The 19905-nt window shown below is 44.7% G+C and overlaps 1 protein-coding gene across 1 annotated transcript in view; it reads left to right on the top strand.

Annotated features, from left to right (window-relative positions):
• Positions 1–1891: 1891 nt before the first annotated feature.
• SNTB1 (syntrophin beta 1) overlaps positions 1892–19905 on the top strand; it is a 130951-nt gene continuing 112937 nt past the window's right edge. Inside the window, exon 1 of the mRNA XM_032223367.1 lies at positions 1892–2707. Within this exon, the coding sequence (XP_032079258.1) occupies positions 2059–2707 (649 nt within the window). The 5' untranslated portion in view covers positions 1892–2058. The remainder of the gene's footprint in view (positions 2708–19905) is intronic.

The raw sequence follows: 19905 nt of genomic DNA, 5'->3' as shown, positions 1-19905 counted from the left end.
AAATTGATCATGTGATCGTGGAGATGTTGCAATGGTCTTAAAGTGTGAAAACTGGTCAGTCACTTCTTTCAGTGCCGTCGTAACTTTGAATAGTCACTAAATGAATGGTTTTACATGGAGGACTATCTGTACTACAACTGTTTTCAAGCAGCTCTGCTAACTGTTGCAACAGCAGCCAAGAGGTACAGCTAGCAGCTGGCACACTCTCCCTTTTCACTCACATTAACTGAAGTGTTTCTTTAATAGGACTCTTTAATCTCCTATTAAAATCTAAACCTAAAACCTGACAAAACCATAACTGAAGCCTGGGAACTGTGGGATTTTAGAAGCTCCTGCCAATCTACTAACACAGTTTTAAAATAGGTTATTTAACATGGAAAACTAATATACCCAGATTGCCATGATCTAGTTTAGGAAAAGGCTGGGGGGAAGTGAGGGGGGAGAATGTTGAATGTTGATTTTATTTATATGCCGCCCTTTTCCCCCCCTAAGGGGACTCAGGGCGGCTCACAACTCAACCAGGGAAGGGGGATACAAACAAGAATTTAAAACGACATAAAAAAACGATGCATGATTAAAACACAACAGTCATACCAATTCGAGACGGGGGGCAACAGTTCTTTAGCCCCAGGCCTGTCGGAACAGCCAGGTTTTAAGGGCTTTGCGGAAGACCTGGAGGGTGGTGAGGGTTCGAATCTCCACGGGGAGTTCGTTCCAGAGGGTCGGAGCAGCCACAGAGAAGGCTCTCCTCCGAGAATAACTGGATGATGATGTGACTGCAGGGAAACAAAACGGCAAAATAAAACAAAAGCATCCAGCGTTTCCAAGGATGAGATTGTAGGAAAAGTTGATTATTCCCACCCTTTCTCCAGGGCGTTGAGAGCCATTTTGAAGGAAGGCTGGTTCCCAGGTATGCCTTGTCCAAGGCTGGCTCTGGGATTCTTGTCCAAATCTCTGGTGCCATCATGGGAATGCTAATCTAGTATACAGGTAGTCCTCAGTGTGAAGCCACAGTTGAGCCTCAAAATTTATGTTGCTAAGTGAGGCACGTTGAGTTTTGCCCAGTTTTACCACCTTTCCCGCCACAGCTAAGTGAACCATTGCAATTATTAAGTTAGCCACAGCTGTTCAGTGAGTCTGGTTTACCCATTGATTTTACTTGTCAGAAAATTGCAAAACGAGGATCCCAGGGACACTGCAACCGTCCTAACTGTGAGTCAGTTGCCAAGAGTCTGAATTTTGATCCCCTGGCCAGGGGGATGCTAAGTGTGGAGGGAAAAATATAATCAGTAGCTTTTTTCAACGATGTTATGAGGTTGAATGGTTACTAAAGGAACCGTTTACAAATCGGACCACCTGTACCTGCAACTCCAGGTTTCGGAGAAACCGCCTCAAGGTGATCCGAGATTACTTTGAAAACGTGGGGCCTCAGGGGGGGGGGTTGATTTTTAATGGGGGCAATTCGAACCTTGTTTAAACCAAGTTAATGGCCTTTGAAGCTTCCTCCGCGTGAGTAGTTTACTTCTTAAGTAAAGTAAGAATTATATGTCATGGAGGGGGGGGGCAATCAGGATTTTAAAGATGCTTAGTTGGGGCACGGCTAAAAAAAAGGTGGGGAACCACTGTTTTAGACGGAATCCAGGACACCCCAGCGCCAGCGGGGGGGGCTATCGGGGAGCCCCCTTTTTTCCTTCCCTCCTTAGCGTCGGGGAAACGCCTCCACCCAGGTGGGTCCTCGGGGCAGCGTCCGGACCTCACCCGCCCTCTCCCCAACTCCGGTTCGACAGGGCGAGCGTCCCGAAGGCAGAACGCCTCGCCCTTCCGCCCCTCCCCTCCCCTAACCCATCCTCCTAGCTTGACCCGGGTCCCTCCCCCTTGGCGAAGTCTCCGCCGACCTCTCGGAGTGGCGGCGCGGCTCCGGGCGCTCTCTTTCACCCACTTCTTTCTCCCCCCCCCTCTTCCCGGGGCGTGGTGTGTGTATGTGTGTGTGTGTAGCCGCGCGCGGGTGTGTGTTTGTGTGTGCCCAAATCACATGGTGTTTTAAGAAATGCTCCAAAGATGGCGGTAGCGGCGGCCGGAGGCGGCGGCGGCCGGCTGCAGCGGAGCGGCGCGCTGGAAGTTTTGGTGCGCGACCGGTGGCACCGGGTGTTGGTGACCCTGGGCGGCGAGGCGCTGGTGCTGAGCGGCGAAGAAGGCGGAGGCGCCGCCGCGGCTTACAACGGCATCGGGGCAGCCTCGGCGGGCAATGGAACTTTCTGCGGCAGAGGAGCCGGCGGTGGGGCGTCGAGGGTGGCCGCCTTCTCCTCCTGTCCCCTGCCCGGCGCTGGCTCGCCCGAGTCGCCGTCGGAGAGCAGCTACAACAGCAGCGGCAACAACAACGGCGGGAGCCCCAAGGCGGCGCTCGGAGTCCGGACGGCGCTGACCGACTTGCCCGAACAAGTGCCCGAAGCCGTCTCCAACCAGAAGCGGTGCGTCAAGGTGTTGAAGCAGGAGATGGGCGGCTTGGGCATCAGCATCAAAGGGGGCAAAGAGAACAAGATGCCCATCCTCATCAGCAAGATCTTCAAGGGCTTGGCCGCCGACCAGACCCAGGCGCTCTACGTCGGCGATGCCATCCTTACCGTCAACGGCGCGGATTTGCGCGATGCCACCCACGACGAAGCCGTGCAGGCGCTCAAGAGGGCCGGCAAGGAGGTCGTGCTGGAAGGTAAGCGCGCGTGTCCTGCGCGGGGGAAATCCCTAAAAAAAAACCCGCTCTGCACATGTCAGGAGACAATCCTGGTTAGGTTTTTGCAGAGGCGTGTGTTTTATAAACGTGAGAATGCCTTCCGCCCGCAACCCGGGGTGGGGGGGAGCAACTCCAGAGGTGTGGGAAGGCGCGCGCGTGTGCCGCCTGCTCGGATTGCCGTTTGCGATGAAGCTCTGGCATTCCAAGGTTATGACGCCACGTGTTGCTGGACGCTCGCTGGTCCTGCGCTTCCAAACACGTGCGCCGCGCGCGGGGACTGGGGTGGGGTGTCCTCGTGGGAAATCGAAGCTTGTTCCAGAATGCGATCTAGCGATGTGGGGTGAGCGTGTACGTGTGGAAGGGGGTCCCCTCCTCCGGTTGTGTATCACTTTAGTAGTCCCAAGAGGACTTCCCCTCTTTCAACCCGGTTCTGGGGCCGCATCTAAAGAAACCACGGATCGCATTGAAAGGCAAAGCGGGCTCCTTTTCTAACAACCACCACCACCACAACAACAACACATAAAGAAATTGCAGTTTCCTGCAATAACACCAACGGAACTGTAAAAAAAAAACTGTGCTACTAGGAACATCATATATTTTAAGAAGATACCTGGTTGATACCTAGGTCGCTGGCAGCCAGTGACATTTGTGACATGTCTTTAAATGTTCATTTTACTGAGATTCATGCTTAATGAATAAAATAAATAATAATAATAATTATTATTATTCCAAAAGCACTGGAATTACATTTAAAACAGTTAAAAATTGACAAAATCACCATCAGTCAAATGCAAAAAGCCGCACTGCTTGGATCTGCACGCATATTACGAAAATACGTTACGACGTCCTAGGCCCCTGGGTGGGGCCCGACTAGTAACCAATGCCAAATCCGGCGAAACAACTGGCCGCTGTGATACAATTGTATAATAAACATCGCAATACCAGGTGATAGCAGGGTCGCCGAGAAGGAACATGAAAAAATCTTAAGATACCAGGACTTAAAAATCGAAATTCAACGACTATGGCACAAACCAGCAGTGATAATTCCAGTGGTAATTGGCACACTGGGTGCTATTCCAAAAGCACTGGAATTACATTTAAAACAGTTAAAAATTGACAAAATCACCATCAGTCAAATGCAAAAAGCCGCACTGCTTGGATCTGCACGCATATTACGAAAATACGTTACAACGTCCTAGGCCCCTGGGTGGGGCCCGACTAGTAACCAAGGCCAAATCCGGCGAAACAACTGGCCGCTGTGATACAATTGTATAATAATAATAATAATAATGATGATGATGATGATGATGATGAAGAATAATTTATCAGACTTGAACATTCTGATTCTACAAAAAAAACCATCCTACTTGGAACAGCTAATATCCTCCCACATTACCTTAACAGTTCCTAGGTCCTTGGTTAGGACTCTAGCTGTTGAGCTACCAACCAGCCCCAAAGGCTGTGAATCTCACCAAAGATTAACCACATAATAATAATGGTAAATGAAGTTGAGCGATTGTAATTGGAGCCCTTGGAGCAATACCTAAAGGGTTACCTCGCTATTTGGAAATTCTACATTTACCAGGCTTGAACGTTCTGATTCTATAAAAAACCACCCTACTTGGAACAGCTTATATCCTAGATGTTACCTTAACAGTTCCTAGGTCCTTGGTTAGGATACCAGCTGTTGAGCTACTAAGCAGCCCCAAAGGCTGTGAATCTCACCAAAGATTAACCAAATAATAATAATTCTAGTAGTTGTTACTTGGTTGATACCTAGGATGCTGGCAGTAACCGGTATCAACCATTAGCACCAGTCAGTGGTGTTTGTGACACATCTTTAAATGTTCACTCTACTGAGTTTCATGTTTAATGAATAAAAGGAATGATGATGATGATGATGATGATGATGATGATGATGATGATGATAATAATAATAATCCGTATACAAACCGACAAAATACTGGCGCATAATACACCAGACATCACACTGGTTGAGAAAAATAAGGTCACAATCATAGACATCGCAATACCAGGTGATAGCAGGGTCGCCGAGAAGGAACATGAAAAAATCGCAAGATACCAGGACTTAAAAATCGAAATTCAACGACTATGGCACAAACCAGCAGTGGTAATTCCAGTGGTAATTGGCACACTGGGTGCTATTCCAAAAGCACTGGAATTACATTTAAAACAGTTAAAAATTGACAAAATCACCATCAGTCAAATGCAAAAAGCCGCACTGCTTGGATCTGCACGCATATTAAGAAAATACGTTACGATGTCCTAGGCCCCTGGGTGGGGCCCGACTAGTAACCAATGCCAAATCCGGCGAAACAACTGGCCGCTGTGATACAATTGTATAATAATAATAATGGCATGGAGTGAGCTTTCTTCCTAGAAACCCGTGCCGTCTGCAACCGTTCACACAATCCTGGCATTTGCTGCATTTGCCCAAGTGCACAAACTTTTTAAGTTAGTTTTCCCCTTCATATTTTTTTGTAGTGAGGCTAGCTAGGGGATGTCTTTGGAGTTGTGCCGTGGGAGAATCCGCTAAACCAGTTCGAGCATGTTAGGTGATTATAAGCCTTTCTGGATAGTTACTTTTAACTTAATGGGGGAGAGAAGCAGCTTTCAAGCTATGAGTAACAAGCCCCAAACCAGCCGTGGTGAAAAAGTGAAATGCCGCTGCCTTACCCCCCCCCCCACCTCTTTTACTAGCAGTTGCTCATTACAGAGTTACTTTTAAGTTCCCTTCTTTGCAATGGTTGTGGAGAGTGACAGTGTACTATAGCCATTTCAGTCTAAAGAGAGGCGGTGGTAAAATGTTGCAGCCTGAGATAGGAGCAGGCTGTGGGCTAGAAAATCCCCTTTAACGTCTTGTGCAAACTCTGGCGAGGTTATATTAATGTTTAGTAAAATACGGTCCGTTACTGATGGGGAAACAGAGTCCATATGTGTCAGGATATGAATCTGTCAGAGCTGAAAAAGCCAAACAGCTGGGCTAATAGCATTTCATATGGTATTCCTTTGGCAGGCTTGTAAGGGCCTCTAGCAGTTGTTGTTATTTTTTGCAAGACTATCTGGAAAAACAGGATCAGAGGTTTTCTGGTGATAAAAAAACAGATAGTTTTCCTTTTTCTTAAAAAAAAATCACCTTGAAGATAGGAAATAATTAGATGTGTGCGTTTTTGAGAAATCCCTTTCCTTTCCATCCGTTTTAGGACAGGTGAGAACTTGTGGGTTGTACAAGGGTTAAGTAAAACAGTAGGAGTGATACCATTTCTTCAGCCGCTACCTTACAATCTTGCCATTTTATCCTTCTCTTCTCCCCCACCCTCCCCCAGCTGATTAGATGAGGGCTGTCTTAAGGTGTGCTGTTAAATCTGATGGGCAGACTTTTTAAATTTAATTCTCTTCCTTTCTGACTGGGAGAATTAAGCTGTATGAAAGGCAAGGTGTTTTCCTATGATTGTGCTATAGTTTTCCTATGCTTGCTGTGGCTGAATGCGTGGGAGTCAATACTTGTGCTGGTTTATTTGATAGTGAGATCCTAGGCACTTGCTTTTCTAAGCAGGTTAGACTTTTTGTATTCTTCATGATGTTGTAGGAGGCAGAATTCCAACAGTCGTACTTTGCAGGATAAGGGCTAAACTAAACTAGTGCCATGGCATGAAATACCTGCAAAAAGACCCCCCAGTAGTGGCTCAGTGGCTAAGACGCTGAGCTTGTCGATCAGAAAAGTCGGCAGTTTGGCGGTTCGAATCCCTAGCGCCGCATAACGGAGTGAGCTCCCTTTACTTGTCCCAGCTTCTGCCAACCTAGCAGTTTGAAAGCATGTAAAAATGCAAGTAGAAAAATAGGGATCACTTTGGTGGGAAGGTAACAGCGTTCCGTGTGCATGGAGATGTCTTCGGACAGTGTGGGCTCTTCGGCTTTGAAACGGAGATGAGCACTGCCCCCTAGAGTCGGGAACGACGAGCACATATGTGCCAGGGGGACTTTTACCTTTACCTTATGGGCTAGTGATTAAACTGTTAGATTGGCATAGAGAAAATCCGGGTTCAAAACTACCCACAGTCACAAAATTGTGGTTGGTGATTTGGGCTGGTTACTGTTTCTCAGGACAATCTATTTCACAGAATTATTTTTTTTTGGGGGGGGGGAAATAGAAGGAAACACTTAACAACCTTGAGTTCCTGAACATAAATAAAAGTGGGACATAAATACATCAAATAAATTAAATGGGTAAGGCTGTATCATACATGAGATTTGATGGGGGGGTTTCTTTCTTCTCTGGAGTATACCTGTTTTAGTTCTTATGTGACAATTTCTACCTGTTTCCCAAGTCAGAATATGTCAAAAGTCATTTGAAAAGCCACTTCTGGCATAAACTCTTGGAGGTCTTTAAAATACACAAAACCCATTGTCATCTTCCAAGTAAGGACCTGTAAAATTATATCCTTCCGGTATAATATAGATGTGCCCTTAAAAATACAGTCAAATACATTTAGGGGATAATCCCTCCTATGTGTGCTGAAGTAAAATCTCTTAAAAGGGGAAGGCTTTCAGCCCACAGATTCTGAGATTCTGAATTGATAATGGAAAAAAGAAAGAAAGTGTAATTAACCCAAGGAAGCACCTATAATGCCTCAGAGTAAAAGATATTAGATTATGCAATTTTGATTTAAAAAGTTGGATGGAGGTGAGTGACAAGATTGCCAAGGAAAACAACCATGCTATTTAAACTGCAGAAGTCTATGCATTAGACAAAGGTTAGTGCTAGAACACTGACTAAGCCTTAGTTCTGAGGAAATTGTGGTTTTGTCTGTCTCCCACAGCTTGGTACCTTCTGGGTGTTCTGTCTTTTTAAGTTCCATAATTCCCAGCCAGAATGCATTACATAAGATTGTTGCAAAAAAAAAAAAATATGGTGTAGTCTATCACAACAGATGGGTGTGTTTTTGGTGGAAATAGTCACAAGGATAGTCCCCCCTCCCTCCCAGATTTGAGGGCTGTAAACCACATTTTACAAAGATTTTGAATTTTTTTTTGTGGTGGGGAAGACAATTACTTGAAAATCTTCTGCTCTTCGCAGGTCTGAAAAGGCAAATTAAAAGTGCAGGCCTTTAGAAGATCTGAAATTGTAAGACTAAACATCCATGCTATGTTTGTAGAGGACAAAAATGCCCTCAATTATCACTTGTTTGCACACACAAGTTCATTGTAACCTTTAGATCTTGACCTCCAAGTTGTTGGTATAAGTGAAGAAAGCTAACAATACACCACAATTTTTTAATCACTTCTTTTTGTAAAGGATTTGTTCAAATACATGCCACTGCTTATCTTTCATACTTTCAAAACTTAAAAGCAAGTATGTTACTGGAGCAGAAAAATGTTCCCAAAAGTTACAAGGACACATTTTTTTTTCCCTTTGCATGGCTATTATTACTAAATATGTTTTGTGTATTGCTTCTCTTAAGTAACGATATAGAACATAGAGTAAAATGTCAACAGTACAAAAATATCAAACATATAATTTATAAATTAACAAAGAAGTGTTGACAGGGACTTAACCCATTAAGAGTCCAAATTATATAACACATGCCAACATAGTCCTTGTGCTGGTTATCGACTAAAGTAAAGTTTGACTGGTGGCAGTGTTCCTGTAGGGAGAATTTTCTTGAACCAACTTGAGTTTGAAAAATGAGTTTGCAAACTTTTAACCTTCTCTGATTTCTTTTGGACTGAGTGACTTAGAGGAGACACACAGTGACTAGAAGTAATCCTTAACTTATGACCACAGTTGAATTTCTGATGCTAAGCAAGACAGTTGTTAAGTGAATTTTGCCCCATTTTACATCCTTTCTTGCCACAGTTGTCAGGTGAATCACCACCGTTGTTAAGTTAGTCACATGGTTGTTAAGTGAATCTGGCTTCCCCATTGACATTGCTTGTTCGGAAGGTCTCAAAAGGGGATCACTTGACCCCGGGACACTTCAACCATCATAAAGACATTCCAATTGCTGAATTTTGATTACATGACCACATGGTGACCCCAGCATGGTGGTCATAAGTATGAAAAAAAGGCATAAGTCATTTTTTTCAGTGCCATTGCTAATTCGAACGTCACTAAACAAGTGGCTGTTAAGTCATGGACTACCTCTGTTGTGTACAAACTTAATCCTTTCTCAGAATTTAAATAATCTTGGGAATGACATTGTACTATGTCGGGTGCCACTTCATCATAGAAATAAATTGCTGACTCTGTTATTCTTTCTACTTAAGCAGAAATCTGCAGACAAACATATCAAGTCAGAGAAGTACCTGTTCACCTATAGATATGGTAGGAGACACAGAGCACACGTAAGAAGCTGACATCCCGATGCTGCTTAACGTAAAAAGAGCTGAGGAGCCAACCTTCCTACTGCAGTGCATTTATTTGACAAGAATTGCTCATATGAAAAGTTAATGTGAATGGGAAGCAGGGGTGGGTTTCAACCGGTTCGCGGCAGTCCCCGCGAACCGGTTGGTCGGCGAACCCGGAAGTGAGTAACTTCCGGGAACGGCGAAGGGCCCAGCCGCCCGCCCACGCTCCTTACCCTGTTTTGACGAGTTCTGCGCTTCCACGCATGTGCAGGACGCATACAGCGCCTGCGCGATCCTCCAGGAGCAGCTGGAGCATCACACAGATGCTAGTACGCATGCGTGCACTGTGCGCGTGCACGAGGACGCCGCCGGCCCCGTTCCAACCGAACCGGTTGGAACGGGGCGAGAAACCCACCCCTGATGGGAAGGTTGTACCTAAATGTGTACACCTGAAAAGTAATTTAAGATGATTGACCTAAATCAGGACAAACAATATTAGAGTGTAAAATTGGCCAGACCCAAGTTAAGTTCCTCAATCTGGCACCCTGACTCCTTTGATTTCTGCCTTCAGTAGTAATTGAGACAGATGATTAGGAAGTTCAACAAGAATGTGTTTATTGCTCTAATATAGGAAAAGTTTACAATGAAAGGGGGTAGCAAGTGGGATTTGATCCTCTCTTATTCTTTCATTAATAACTGACATGTGGAATAGTATCTTGGATTGGCAGAAAATCACAACGCAAACGTACAAGGTCAATTTTAATGGAAGCGTGCAATACATTTTTAGATGGTTGTTTTGTTCCTGAATTCTGATTCTTCTGCTTTTTGAAGACCAAGTAATGCGCAGTTATAAAATATAGATGTTTGAAGTTTCAGCTTTATTTCAAGATTTAGGCCTTCTACAAGCTAGCACTTTTTGTGTTGCGAAAGCTATTCTTCTTATAATAGTCCAGTGAATCTTAAGAACAAAAGAGGGGGTCACCATATTTTCCAAAGCACCAGAAAGCAAGACAAGAAACAATGGATGGAAACTAATCAAGCAAGCAGAGATGGGTAACCTAGAACTATGGAGAAATTTCTGAACAATGAGAACAATTAACCAGTGGAATGGCTTGCTTTCGGAAGTTGTGGGTGCTCCCATCACTGGAGGACTTTTAAGAAGAGACTGGTCAGCCATTTGTCTGGAAAGTTAGAGGGTCTCCTGCTTGTGCAGGATGTTGGATTAGAACAGGGGTACCCAACCTTTTGGACCTCAGGGATCACTAAATTTATAATTTTAAATCCCGCGGACCACTAAATATAATATAATGCCTAATGATCTGGGTGGGGGTGGCTAGGTGATCATGTGATTGGGTGGGGGTGGCCAACTCTATGTCACTCACGTCAAGGGGCGCCTCACCAGCCTCTACTTGCCCCTCCCTTCCCAGCAACTCCTCGCCTGCTGGCCCAGGCTCCTTAGGGCCACCACAGGAAGCAGTTGTTGGAGCTAAGTAGCCACCACGAGAAAGAGTTGGCAAAACAGCTCAGTTCAAATTGGATCCGACTGAGGCTCAGCAGAAGCACCTCACTAAGGACTACAAGTATAGGCTTTCCAAGCAGAGGGAAGACCAGCGGGAGTGCAAGGCCAGGTACTGGTGTCTGGAGGCTCAGCAGACTTGAGATGGTCAGCCAGTTCCAGGCCATGATGCAGTCCCACTGGAATAGGGCCTCCGGCTCTTTGCCACCAGTGGCACTTCCCTCCAGCCTTCACCCAAGGCCCCCCACTAGGAGGCTGAAGCAGACCCCAAGTCAGAATTTCTGCCCCCCTCCAACCTGCACAAAAAGACCCTGATTGGGAGACTCTCTGCAACAACACAAGTGTTCATTGCATGTGTCCAGCCCAGGGACTGTAATTTGAGGACCCGTGATTTAGTGCAATATAAAAAATGCAAATTATTTTTCTGCGGACCACTAAATTTGTCTCATGGACCACCAGTTGTGACCGCTGGACCAGAAAACCTCCAGGGTCTCTTCCAACTCTGTTATTCTGTTGATGACTTGAAAGGAGATTAGACAAAGCAAGTAATAATTACATGAGAATCTGGAGAAGTTCAGTTTCATTCCAATAAAGTCAAGAGGATTGAAAACTATTTTCTCTGGAGAAATCAGGAAAATTATTACACCAACTCTACAAGTCCACATTATATCATTCCAAGCCGCCCTTTTTCCATTTTTCAATCTTTGTTTTGTATTTTTGCATGTCCCACATTTTTGAATGCTTGCCACACGAACCAGAAGAAATGAGTAATTAAAGTCGGTTGGTACGGACAACTGGCTCCGGTATGAAGGTATTTTATCAAATCAAGAAAAGAAACTTTGCTTTCACTTACTAAATTTATTATTTATACAGTTCTGGGATAAACCTGGATCCAACAATAACCATTTTAGCTGTGGTGTCAGCAGACAAGGGCCATGAATTTTGCATGCTGTGGCAAGGGAAACTAATAAACCATCCTTGCGATATGAATTGGCCATCTAGTTGTTGTTTGCAACAGCTTTCCCAATGCAATATCTCCAAATATATTGGACCACAATTCCCTGGGTTCTCTGACAACATAGACAGTTTTTTTTTCCTCGCAGAGCATTCTGGGATTTATAGTGAGTTTGATTGGTGGAGCGGTGTCAAGAAAGGATTGCTTTTGCTATCCTTTTGCTATTTCCTCTGAACATCTGCTCCAGCCCTGGGATGATGAGAAAGAGGACTGGTCTTTCAGAGATCAAGAACTTAGCCTTGAAGAGAGTGGGAGAAGCTGACCTTTGTGGTTGATGATTGATTCAAGCAAGTGCTATTTTCTTAAAGTTATTTTCTCACAGCTGCAGTAGGTACTAGCCAGTCTAGGCGAGCCAAAACTTTGAGCATTTTTAGGAGCAGTGCTGTTTCTTTTACGACAGGGGGTGTCAAACTCGATTTCATTGAGAGCCGCATCAGGGTTGTGATTGACCTTGGGGGGGGGGTGGCCAGGGGATGTGGCCAGCTTGACATCACTTGTGTCACGGGCTCCTGTGGTGAACTGGGCAGGGCTGGGGGATTTCCGCGACGGCCTCCTGCAGCACTCTGCCATTGAAGTAGAGGTGGTATTCAGCAGGTTCTGACCAGTTCTGGAGAACCGGTAGCGGACGTTTTGAGTAATCCGGAGAACCGGTAAATACCACCTCTGGCTGGCCCCGCCCCATCTATTCTCTACCTCACAAGTCCCAGCTGATCGGGAGGTAATGAAGATTTTGCAGTATCCTTCCCCTGCCACGCCCACCAAGCCATGCCCACCCTTCTCCTATAATGCCCACAGAACCGGTAGTAAAAATTTTTGAATCCCTGCAGTGAATAGGGCTCCATTTTCTCTGGCAGAGGCACCATGGGCCAGTCCTTCGCTGTTTCCAGAGTGTCCCCGTGGGCCAGATCTAAGCACCCCACAGGCCAGATCCGGCTCGTGGGCCTTGAGTTTGACACCCCTGTTTTATGAGGTAAAATTAGGAGGAGAAGACACCTTTCTCCTCTTCTCCTGGAATTTAGCATAAGAGCTTAGCATTTGATACCACCACAATAAAATGGGAGAGAGGTCTTAGAACAGCATTGCTTAAACATGGGGGTGTGATGATTAAAAGGAAAGGCTTTGGGTAGCTTATTTGGGGTATTGCCACCATAACCTCTAATGGTACATAATCAGGAAGTCAAATACCACTGTGGAAAACCTGTTGTAAAACTTCAAGATTTATCCCAAAGGTGCTTTTTCAAGAGGCAACTGGACTTTCTGGTTTCTGAAGAAGCTTCTTGGATGAGAAGTGAAATATCTTCAAAGAAAACCAGAAAGTCCAGTTGCCTCTTGAAAAAGCACCTTTGGCACAATCGTGACCTGGATGACTGAGAATCTCCATAGACACTTCAATATTTAATTCAAGTTATCAAGATTTAATTCAAGATTTCAAGAAGCTTGCCTTCAAAATTTGCGGCTTCTCCATCACTGGAGGCTCTTAAGAAGAGGCTGGATGGACACTTGTCTGGAATGGTATCTTGCGTGAGGAGGGGTTTGGACTACAAGACCTCCAAGGTCCCTTATCATTCAGTTAAGATTCAACATAGCCATCCTCATTTATGTAACATTTTGCCACTCCTATACTCTTCCTTCTGTCCTATTTTTTTCTGTTCAGTCTATTTTTTTTACCCTATGTAATTGTCGAGAGTTGTTTTGGTTGAGGTATTATAGAAAAAAATTTTTAATAAATAAATAAAACAGATCCTATGGGTTTGTTCCTCTGCCTGTTGTTTACTTGAACTCATTTGCATATATTCTGGATAGGAAGGCAGGCTATAAATCAAAAAGGTAAAATAAATGTAAGAATCACAGCAGTTTGCAAGGAATAAACTCTGCAAGGCTTAAGAACGAGCAAAGCAACCGATTACAGTAAAATATCAGGACCCTGTAAATTCACTTAGCTTTAGTCCCCGCTGAAAGCTAGTGGATTTTTAAAATTTAAGGTCATTAAATTGTTTTCAGTAAAAGGCTCTATACGATATGGGACATCTTGGCTCATAGCCATAAATGCTCGAGGTGTGCTATCCATTCAGTCTCATTTTAAAAAAGAAAAGAAAAATAACATGAAGACATTTGAGAGTATTTTCTGCTTGCTCTCCCAAACCAGCCTTTTGGGGTGTGTGTGTGTGTGTGTGTGTGTGTGTTGCAGAATAGTCACAGAATAGCTTTTATGTTGGGCTATGTTGTTCAATTCTGAACTACCTATCCTTCATAAGTACAGAGGGGGAAAGATTTAAGTCAGCAAGGATCTAAAGAAAGGTCCTGGCTGATTAACATTTTTGTGCTGCTTTTAAAGATTTCTTTTTTAAAAGAAGCTTACCTAGGTCACCCTAAAGCCTTTCTCAGGTGGAACTTGGAAGTGTAGGATATAACTATTTTAATAAAGGAGCTGGGTAGGAAGAAATTAATTCATTGATTCTCTGCAAGCAGTTTCCATACAGGCGTGAAAACATAATGTTAAATAAATATGGAACTGGTCCACGGTAGCAGAGGAGTCATATGATCCCAATGGGACTAACCCACCTCACTTATGCTACTGTGTTCCCCCGAAAATAAGACAGGGTTTATTTTTTTTTGACCCCCAAAATAAGTGCTTGGCCTTATTTTTGGGGAGGTCTTATTATTTTTGAGGTGCAGGAGGTGGTCACCTCATGGCTGCTGCTGTGTTGCAGTATTTTCAGGGAGGGCTTATTTGAGTGCATGGACTCAAAAGCCCGATTAGCCTTATTATCTGGGGAGGTCATATTTTCAGGGAAACGGTAGTGGAAAAAGCATGGTACGGATACTGTCTGCTAAGGATTTCTGGTGAGCAGGATCCAAGGGGAAGAGCCTTTTCTGCTGTAGCCCCGACCTGGTGGGACATTCTATACCGGAGGTGAGAACTGCCCCCTTTCCCCTTTTGGCCGGGGTGGGGCTTACCTCTGGAGGTGGTTGATAAGTAAGATGACCTCATCCCTCTGTCCTCTGTCTCTTAGTCCTTGTTTACAGGTAATCCCTGACTTATGGGAGATGCAGTGGCTCAGTGGCTAAGACCCTGAGCTTGTCAAGCAGAAAGGTTGGCAGTTCGGTGGTTCGAATCCCTAGCGCCATGTAAGGGGGGGGGGAGCTCCCGTTACTTGCCCCAGCTTCTGCCAACCTAGCAACATGTAAAAAGGCAAGTAGAAACATAGGGGACCACCTTTAGTGGGAAGATAACAGTGTTCCGTGAGCCTTCGATGTTTAGTCATGCTGGCCACATGACCACGGAAACATCTTCGGACATCGCTGGCTCTTTGGCTTTGAAACAGAGATAAGCACCGCCCCCCTAGAGTCAGGAACGACTAGTACATATGTGCGAGGGCAGTGGTGAAATGCAATTTTTTTTCACTTTGGGGCCAGCCAGAAGTGGTATTTGTCAGTTCTCGAAACTACTCAAAATTTCCACTACCAGTTCTCCAGAACCTGTCAGAACCTGCTGAATTTCACCCTTGTGCGAGGGGAACCTTTACCTTTAATCCTCGACACAACTACAATTGAGCCCAACATTTCCATTGCTAAGCAAGACAGTTGTTAAGTGAGTTTTGCTCCATTTTGCGAACTTTCTAGCAACTGTTATTAAGTGAATCGCTGCTGTTGTTAACTTAAGTAACACGGTTATTAAATGAATCTGGCTTCCCATTGACTTTGCTGGTCAGAAGATCACAAGAGGCAATCCACATGACCTTGCAACCGTCATAAATAACGCCAGTTGCCACGCTTGAATTTTGATCATGTGACTGTGGGGATACTGCAATGGTCGTAATTGTGAAAAACAGTCATAAATCACTTTTTCGGTGCCATTGTAACTTCGAAACAGTCGCTAAATAAATGACTTCAAATCAAGAACAACCTTAACAGTTTTGATTGCATAGTTTTAATATTGAAATTATTTTTCTATTTGTCTTTTTATAATCTGTGAGCCGCCCAGTCGTCTTAATAGGGGAGATGGGTAGCATAAACATTTAATCAATCAATCAATCAGGCTCTCTGGAATACTTTTTACCTCATATTTTGGGGGCCCAAAATCTTTCATGTCAAATTGGTTGAAAGTACCCAGAGCTGTTATTCTCAAAAAGTAAAATCTGAAGTTTTCCAATTAACACATTTTACTAATGTTGCCGTTCTCTTCACAAGGTGTTACAAGACTCCTGATTGTGAAGTATCACGAACTAACACAGCTCTCTTCCTATGATCAAGGCAGAGGAATAACCTATGTTTTGTGTCTCTGCAGCTGGCGCTGCAGAATTGCCATCCTTAACTCGGGTGCCTCAAGAAACATCCCGTACTGCAGTGGTGGGTTGCAGGTGGTACACCCCGGTATGGGCATACCGGAGCCTGTCCAGAGCACCGCATACTGTTCCAGTACGGTGCTCCGGAGGGCCCGCCCGCCCGCCTGAGCTCCTTACCTGTCCTTTAAGCCTCTGGCGCTTCTGTGCATGCTCATGGCGTGTACAGCGACTGCGCAACGCTCCGCCAAGCAGCTGGAGCATCACGGAGGCTTGCGAAGGCGCTAGGCAGGTAAGATGCATGCATGCACTGCGCACGTGTGTGCACATGCCGTGCACATCCACGTGGTCGACACCGGGCCGTCCAAGTGGGCGAACCCACCACTGCCGTACTGTCACCTGTAAGCTATGCAATTTAATATACGGACTCAGGGAGAATTAAAATATCCCAGCATTGCAAATTATCCTTCTTTCCCTGCCCCATATCAATAGCATTTCCCATTTCATATGCCTGCATTAATCATTTTCTTATAACAGCTGAACAGGGCAGATGCTCTGGCTTACCACATTTGTAAAGGCTTTTTGTCTGAATCATAGTTTACAGTTGTGCTGCCTGGTGTTCCCCCATACTGGCCATGCCTTCTTTTCCAATTGCAACAAAGCATTTAGGATTGAATGGACCGCAGACCAGGGCTCTTCAGAATTTTTAGCTTCTTTTAAAAAAATCATATCAATTAAATAAACAGAAAAAAATTAACAAGTAGTTTTTTTGCTCAATTTGCTAGGAGAACCTCATTTTGGTTTTATAATTTGGAGCCAGTAAGAGTTGATTTAAAAGTGCTAACTTGGAAGTGCTAGTTTATAAATGCTTGTTGTTGTTTTTTAAAAAAAATGCAACTACTGTTAAAAGCCGTGATTCATTTTTCAAGTTATTGAACATTGATGGCTAATTGTCCTACGTTTATTCATTTGAGATTCCTACACACTCAGATGTTACAGGGACTACTTGGTCACCTTATCTTTTTTTTAAAAAAATCTTTTCATTTTAACTCAGTAAATAAATAGACAGCAGGTATGTTGCAGAGCAAAACTCCCAGTTCTATCATATTCATTTACGGAAATGCCCGTGGGCCACACTAAGGATTTTTATCATTCTTTGATGATAAATATGACTTGTGGTTGCATTGTATCGCTTTCATTGGAAAGGTGCTCTGTTTAACCTTTGAAAAAATATACTGGTAGGCCCAGGGAGTGGCTTCAAAACATTTAGCAAGGGCTGCTCTGCTCAGTTGCTGGGTGGGCGTGGCCTAGCCAGCCTTTTGCATGGTGGGGCGGGTGTTTTTGCCCTCCCTAGGCTCTAGAGGCTTTCCTCGAGCATCTGGGAGGGCAACAACGGCCTACCTATGCTCCGGAAGCCCTCTGGAGGCTGGAAATGGGTACTTGCGGGAGGCTCAGGGAGGGCGAAAAACAGGCCTACCGGAAGGTCAGGAAGGCAGGAAATGGGCCCATTTCCGGCCTTCCTGAACTTCCAGTAGGCCTGTTTTTCGCCCTCCCTGAGCCTCCGCATGCGCCCTGCATTAACCTGTATCCAAAACGGGCCGTGTGGGGACTCCTGGGAGGGGTAGGGTGGGCGGGGCCAGCCAAGAGTGTTCTCCGAACTGCACAGAATCTGATCTAGAGATTCTCCTGAACCCCCTGGGTAGACCTCAACTTTTAACCATTCATTTAGTGATGCTTGGGCACTGAAAAAAAATGACTTATGCCAATTTTTACATTTACAGCCATTGCAGCATCCCCATGGTCACGTCATCAAAATTCAGATGTTTGGCAACTGGTTCCTATTTATGACGGTTGCAGTGTCCTTTAATCATGTCATTGCCATTTCTAAGCTGACTTCTGATGAGCCAAGTTAGTGGGAAAGCCAGATTTGCTGAATGACTCCATGATTCACTTAACAACTACCATTATTTGTTTAACAACTGAAAGGTCATAAAATGGGTCAGAATTCACTTAACAACTGTCTTGCTTAGCAATGGAAATTTTGGGCCCAATTGTGTTCATAAGGATTATTTTTATTTCTTTAGATAATTTATTTAGATTACCTGTAAAGGTGAGTTTGAAGCTGTGAATTAGAATAGCAATAGCAGTTAGACTTATATACCGCTTCATAGGGCTTTCAGCCCTCTCTAAGCGGTTTACAGAGTCAGCATATCGCCCCCACAGTCTGAGTCCTCATTTCACCCACCTCGGAAGGATGGAAGGCTGAGTCAACCTTGAGCCGGTGAGATTAGAACCGCTGAACTGCAGATAACAGTCAGCTGAAGTGGCCTGCAGTACTGCACCCTAACCACTGCGCCACCTCTGAGAAGGTGGTAAGGAACCACTAACCAGCTTTGCTTTCTGATTATTATTTTTTTAACCAGCCATTTTGTGAAGAAACAAGATTTTCTCTTCTGGAGTAGCCATTTTCTGACTGTCATGATATGGTTTCAAAAATTCTTAACCTAGTTTGGAAGGAAACCTCATTGTATGAATGGTTTTCACTTCCCTTGGATGGGTCCCAAAATCTGTGCAAGGTACAAATTTTGAATGAGCAAGTTGGAAGACAGAAGGGTTTTCTTCTGACGAAAATGAGCTTTGCAAAATAGGAAATTACTTGCCAGCATTTTTTTTAAAGGAGATTTGCTGGATATCGGGGAGAGGGAGTGATAACTCTGCTAAAGCTGTTTTGTAATGCTCTTATGTGACTGAAGGAAAAGTAATGTTTTTCTTATAGAATGGACAAAGAAGGGGGGGGTGTTTATCAAATGAGCGATCTTCATCCCATTTCAGTAGGTGGGAAATTTGGTATCCGTCCGGTTATATCATTCTTTTCCCTAAAACGGGTCCCCCACAGTGTGCACATATTAAAAATGTTCCACAGAGTTAAAACTTGGTGGATGAATCCTGCAGAAAGATTTCCCTGATTAGAAGAGAGAATAATTGATAGGACAAAGAGAGACTACCAACCACTGTGCCAGCCTATTACTTGTTTTCATGATACCTTTTCCTTGTTCAGTGAAAAAAGCAATGACTGTGTACTATGCCTGCAGTGCAGTGAGATTAGCTGTACAAGATCTGATGCAAACTGCTGTTAGACCTCTGACCTTGGTGAAAGATCTGAGAACAGTCCGCTGTTCTCGGGGAGAGGTTGTGATATTTTGAGAACTTACTAGCTCTGGGGGCTGAAGCCACCAAGACACTTGTCTGACTTTAAAAAATCAGGAGGTTTAAATCTATTTCACATAATAGCAATAGCAATATAGCAATAGCAGTTAGACTTATATACCTCTTCATAGGGCTTTCAGCCCTCTCTAAGCGGTTTACAGAGTCAGCATATCGCCCCCAACAACAATCCGGGTCCTCATTTTACCCACCTCGGAAGGATGGAAGGCTGAGTCAACCTTGAGCCGGTGAGATTTGAACAGCTGAACTGCAGAACTGCAGTCAGCTGAAATAGCCTGCAGTGCTGCATTTAACCACTGCGCCACCTCGGCTCTGTTTAATATACCTAAGCTTGGGAGTCTGTCAGCAGCAGTGTGTCCAACAAACCCACAAAGAAGAGGGGGCCAACCTATTCTCCAAAGCACCCGAAGGCAGGACAAGAAGCAATGGATGCAAATTAATCAAGGAGAAAACCGACCTAGAATTAAGGAGAAATGTCCTGAACAATTAATCAGTGGAATCAGAAGTTGGGGATGCTCTAATACTGGAGAGATTTAAGAAGAGATTGGACAATCATTTGTCTGGATGGTATAGGGCAGGGGTGTCTCAAGGCCCAGGGGCCATATGCAGTGCGTGGAATGTTTAGGTCTGGCCCGCAGGGCCGTCCTGGAAACAGTGAAGGACTGGCCAGGGGTGCCTCTGCCAGTGAAAATGGAGCTCGGGAGGGCTGTAGAGGGTTGCAGGAGGCTGTTGCAGCCAAAAAACGGAGCTTGGGAGCCTGTTTTCTCAG

Source organism: Thamnophis elegans, chromosome 8, assembly GCF_009769535.1.
Source record: "Thamnophis elegans isolate rThaEle1 chromosome 8, rThaEle1.pri, whole genome shotgun sequence".
NCBI classification, from domain to species: Eukaryota; Metazoa; Chordata; class Lepidosauria; order Squamata; family Colubridae; genus Thamnophis; species Thamnophis elegans.
Note: the sequence above shows the minus strand (reverse complement) of the source record. Positions and strands in the feature narration are given on the sequence as shown.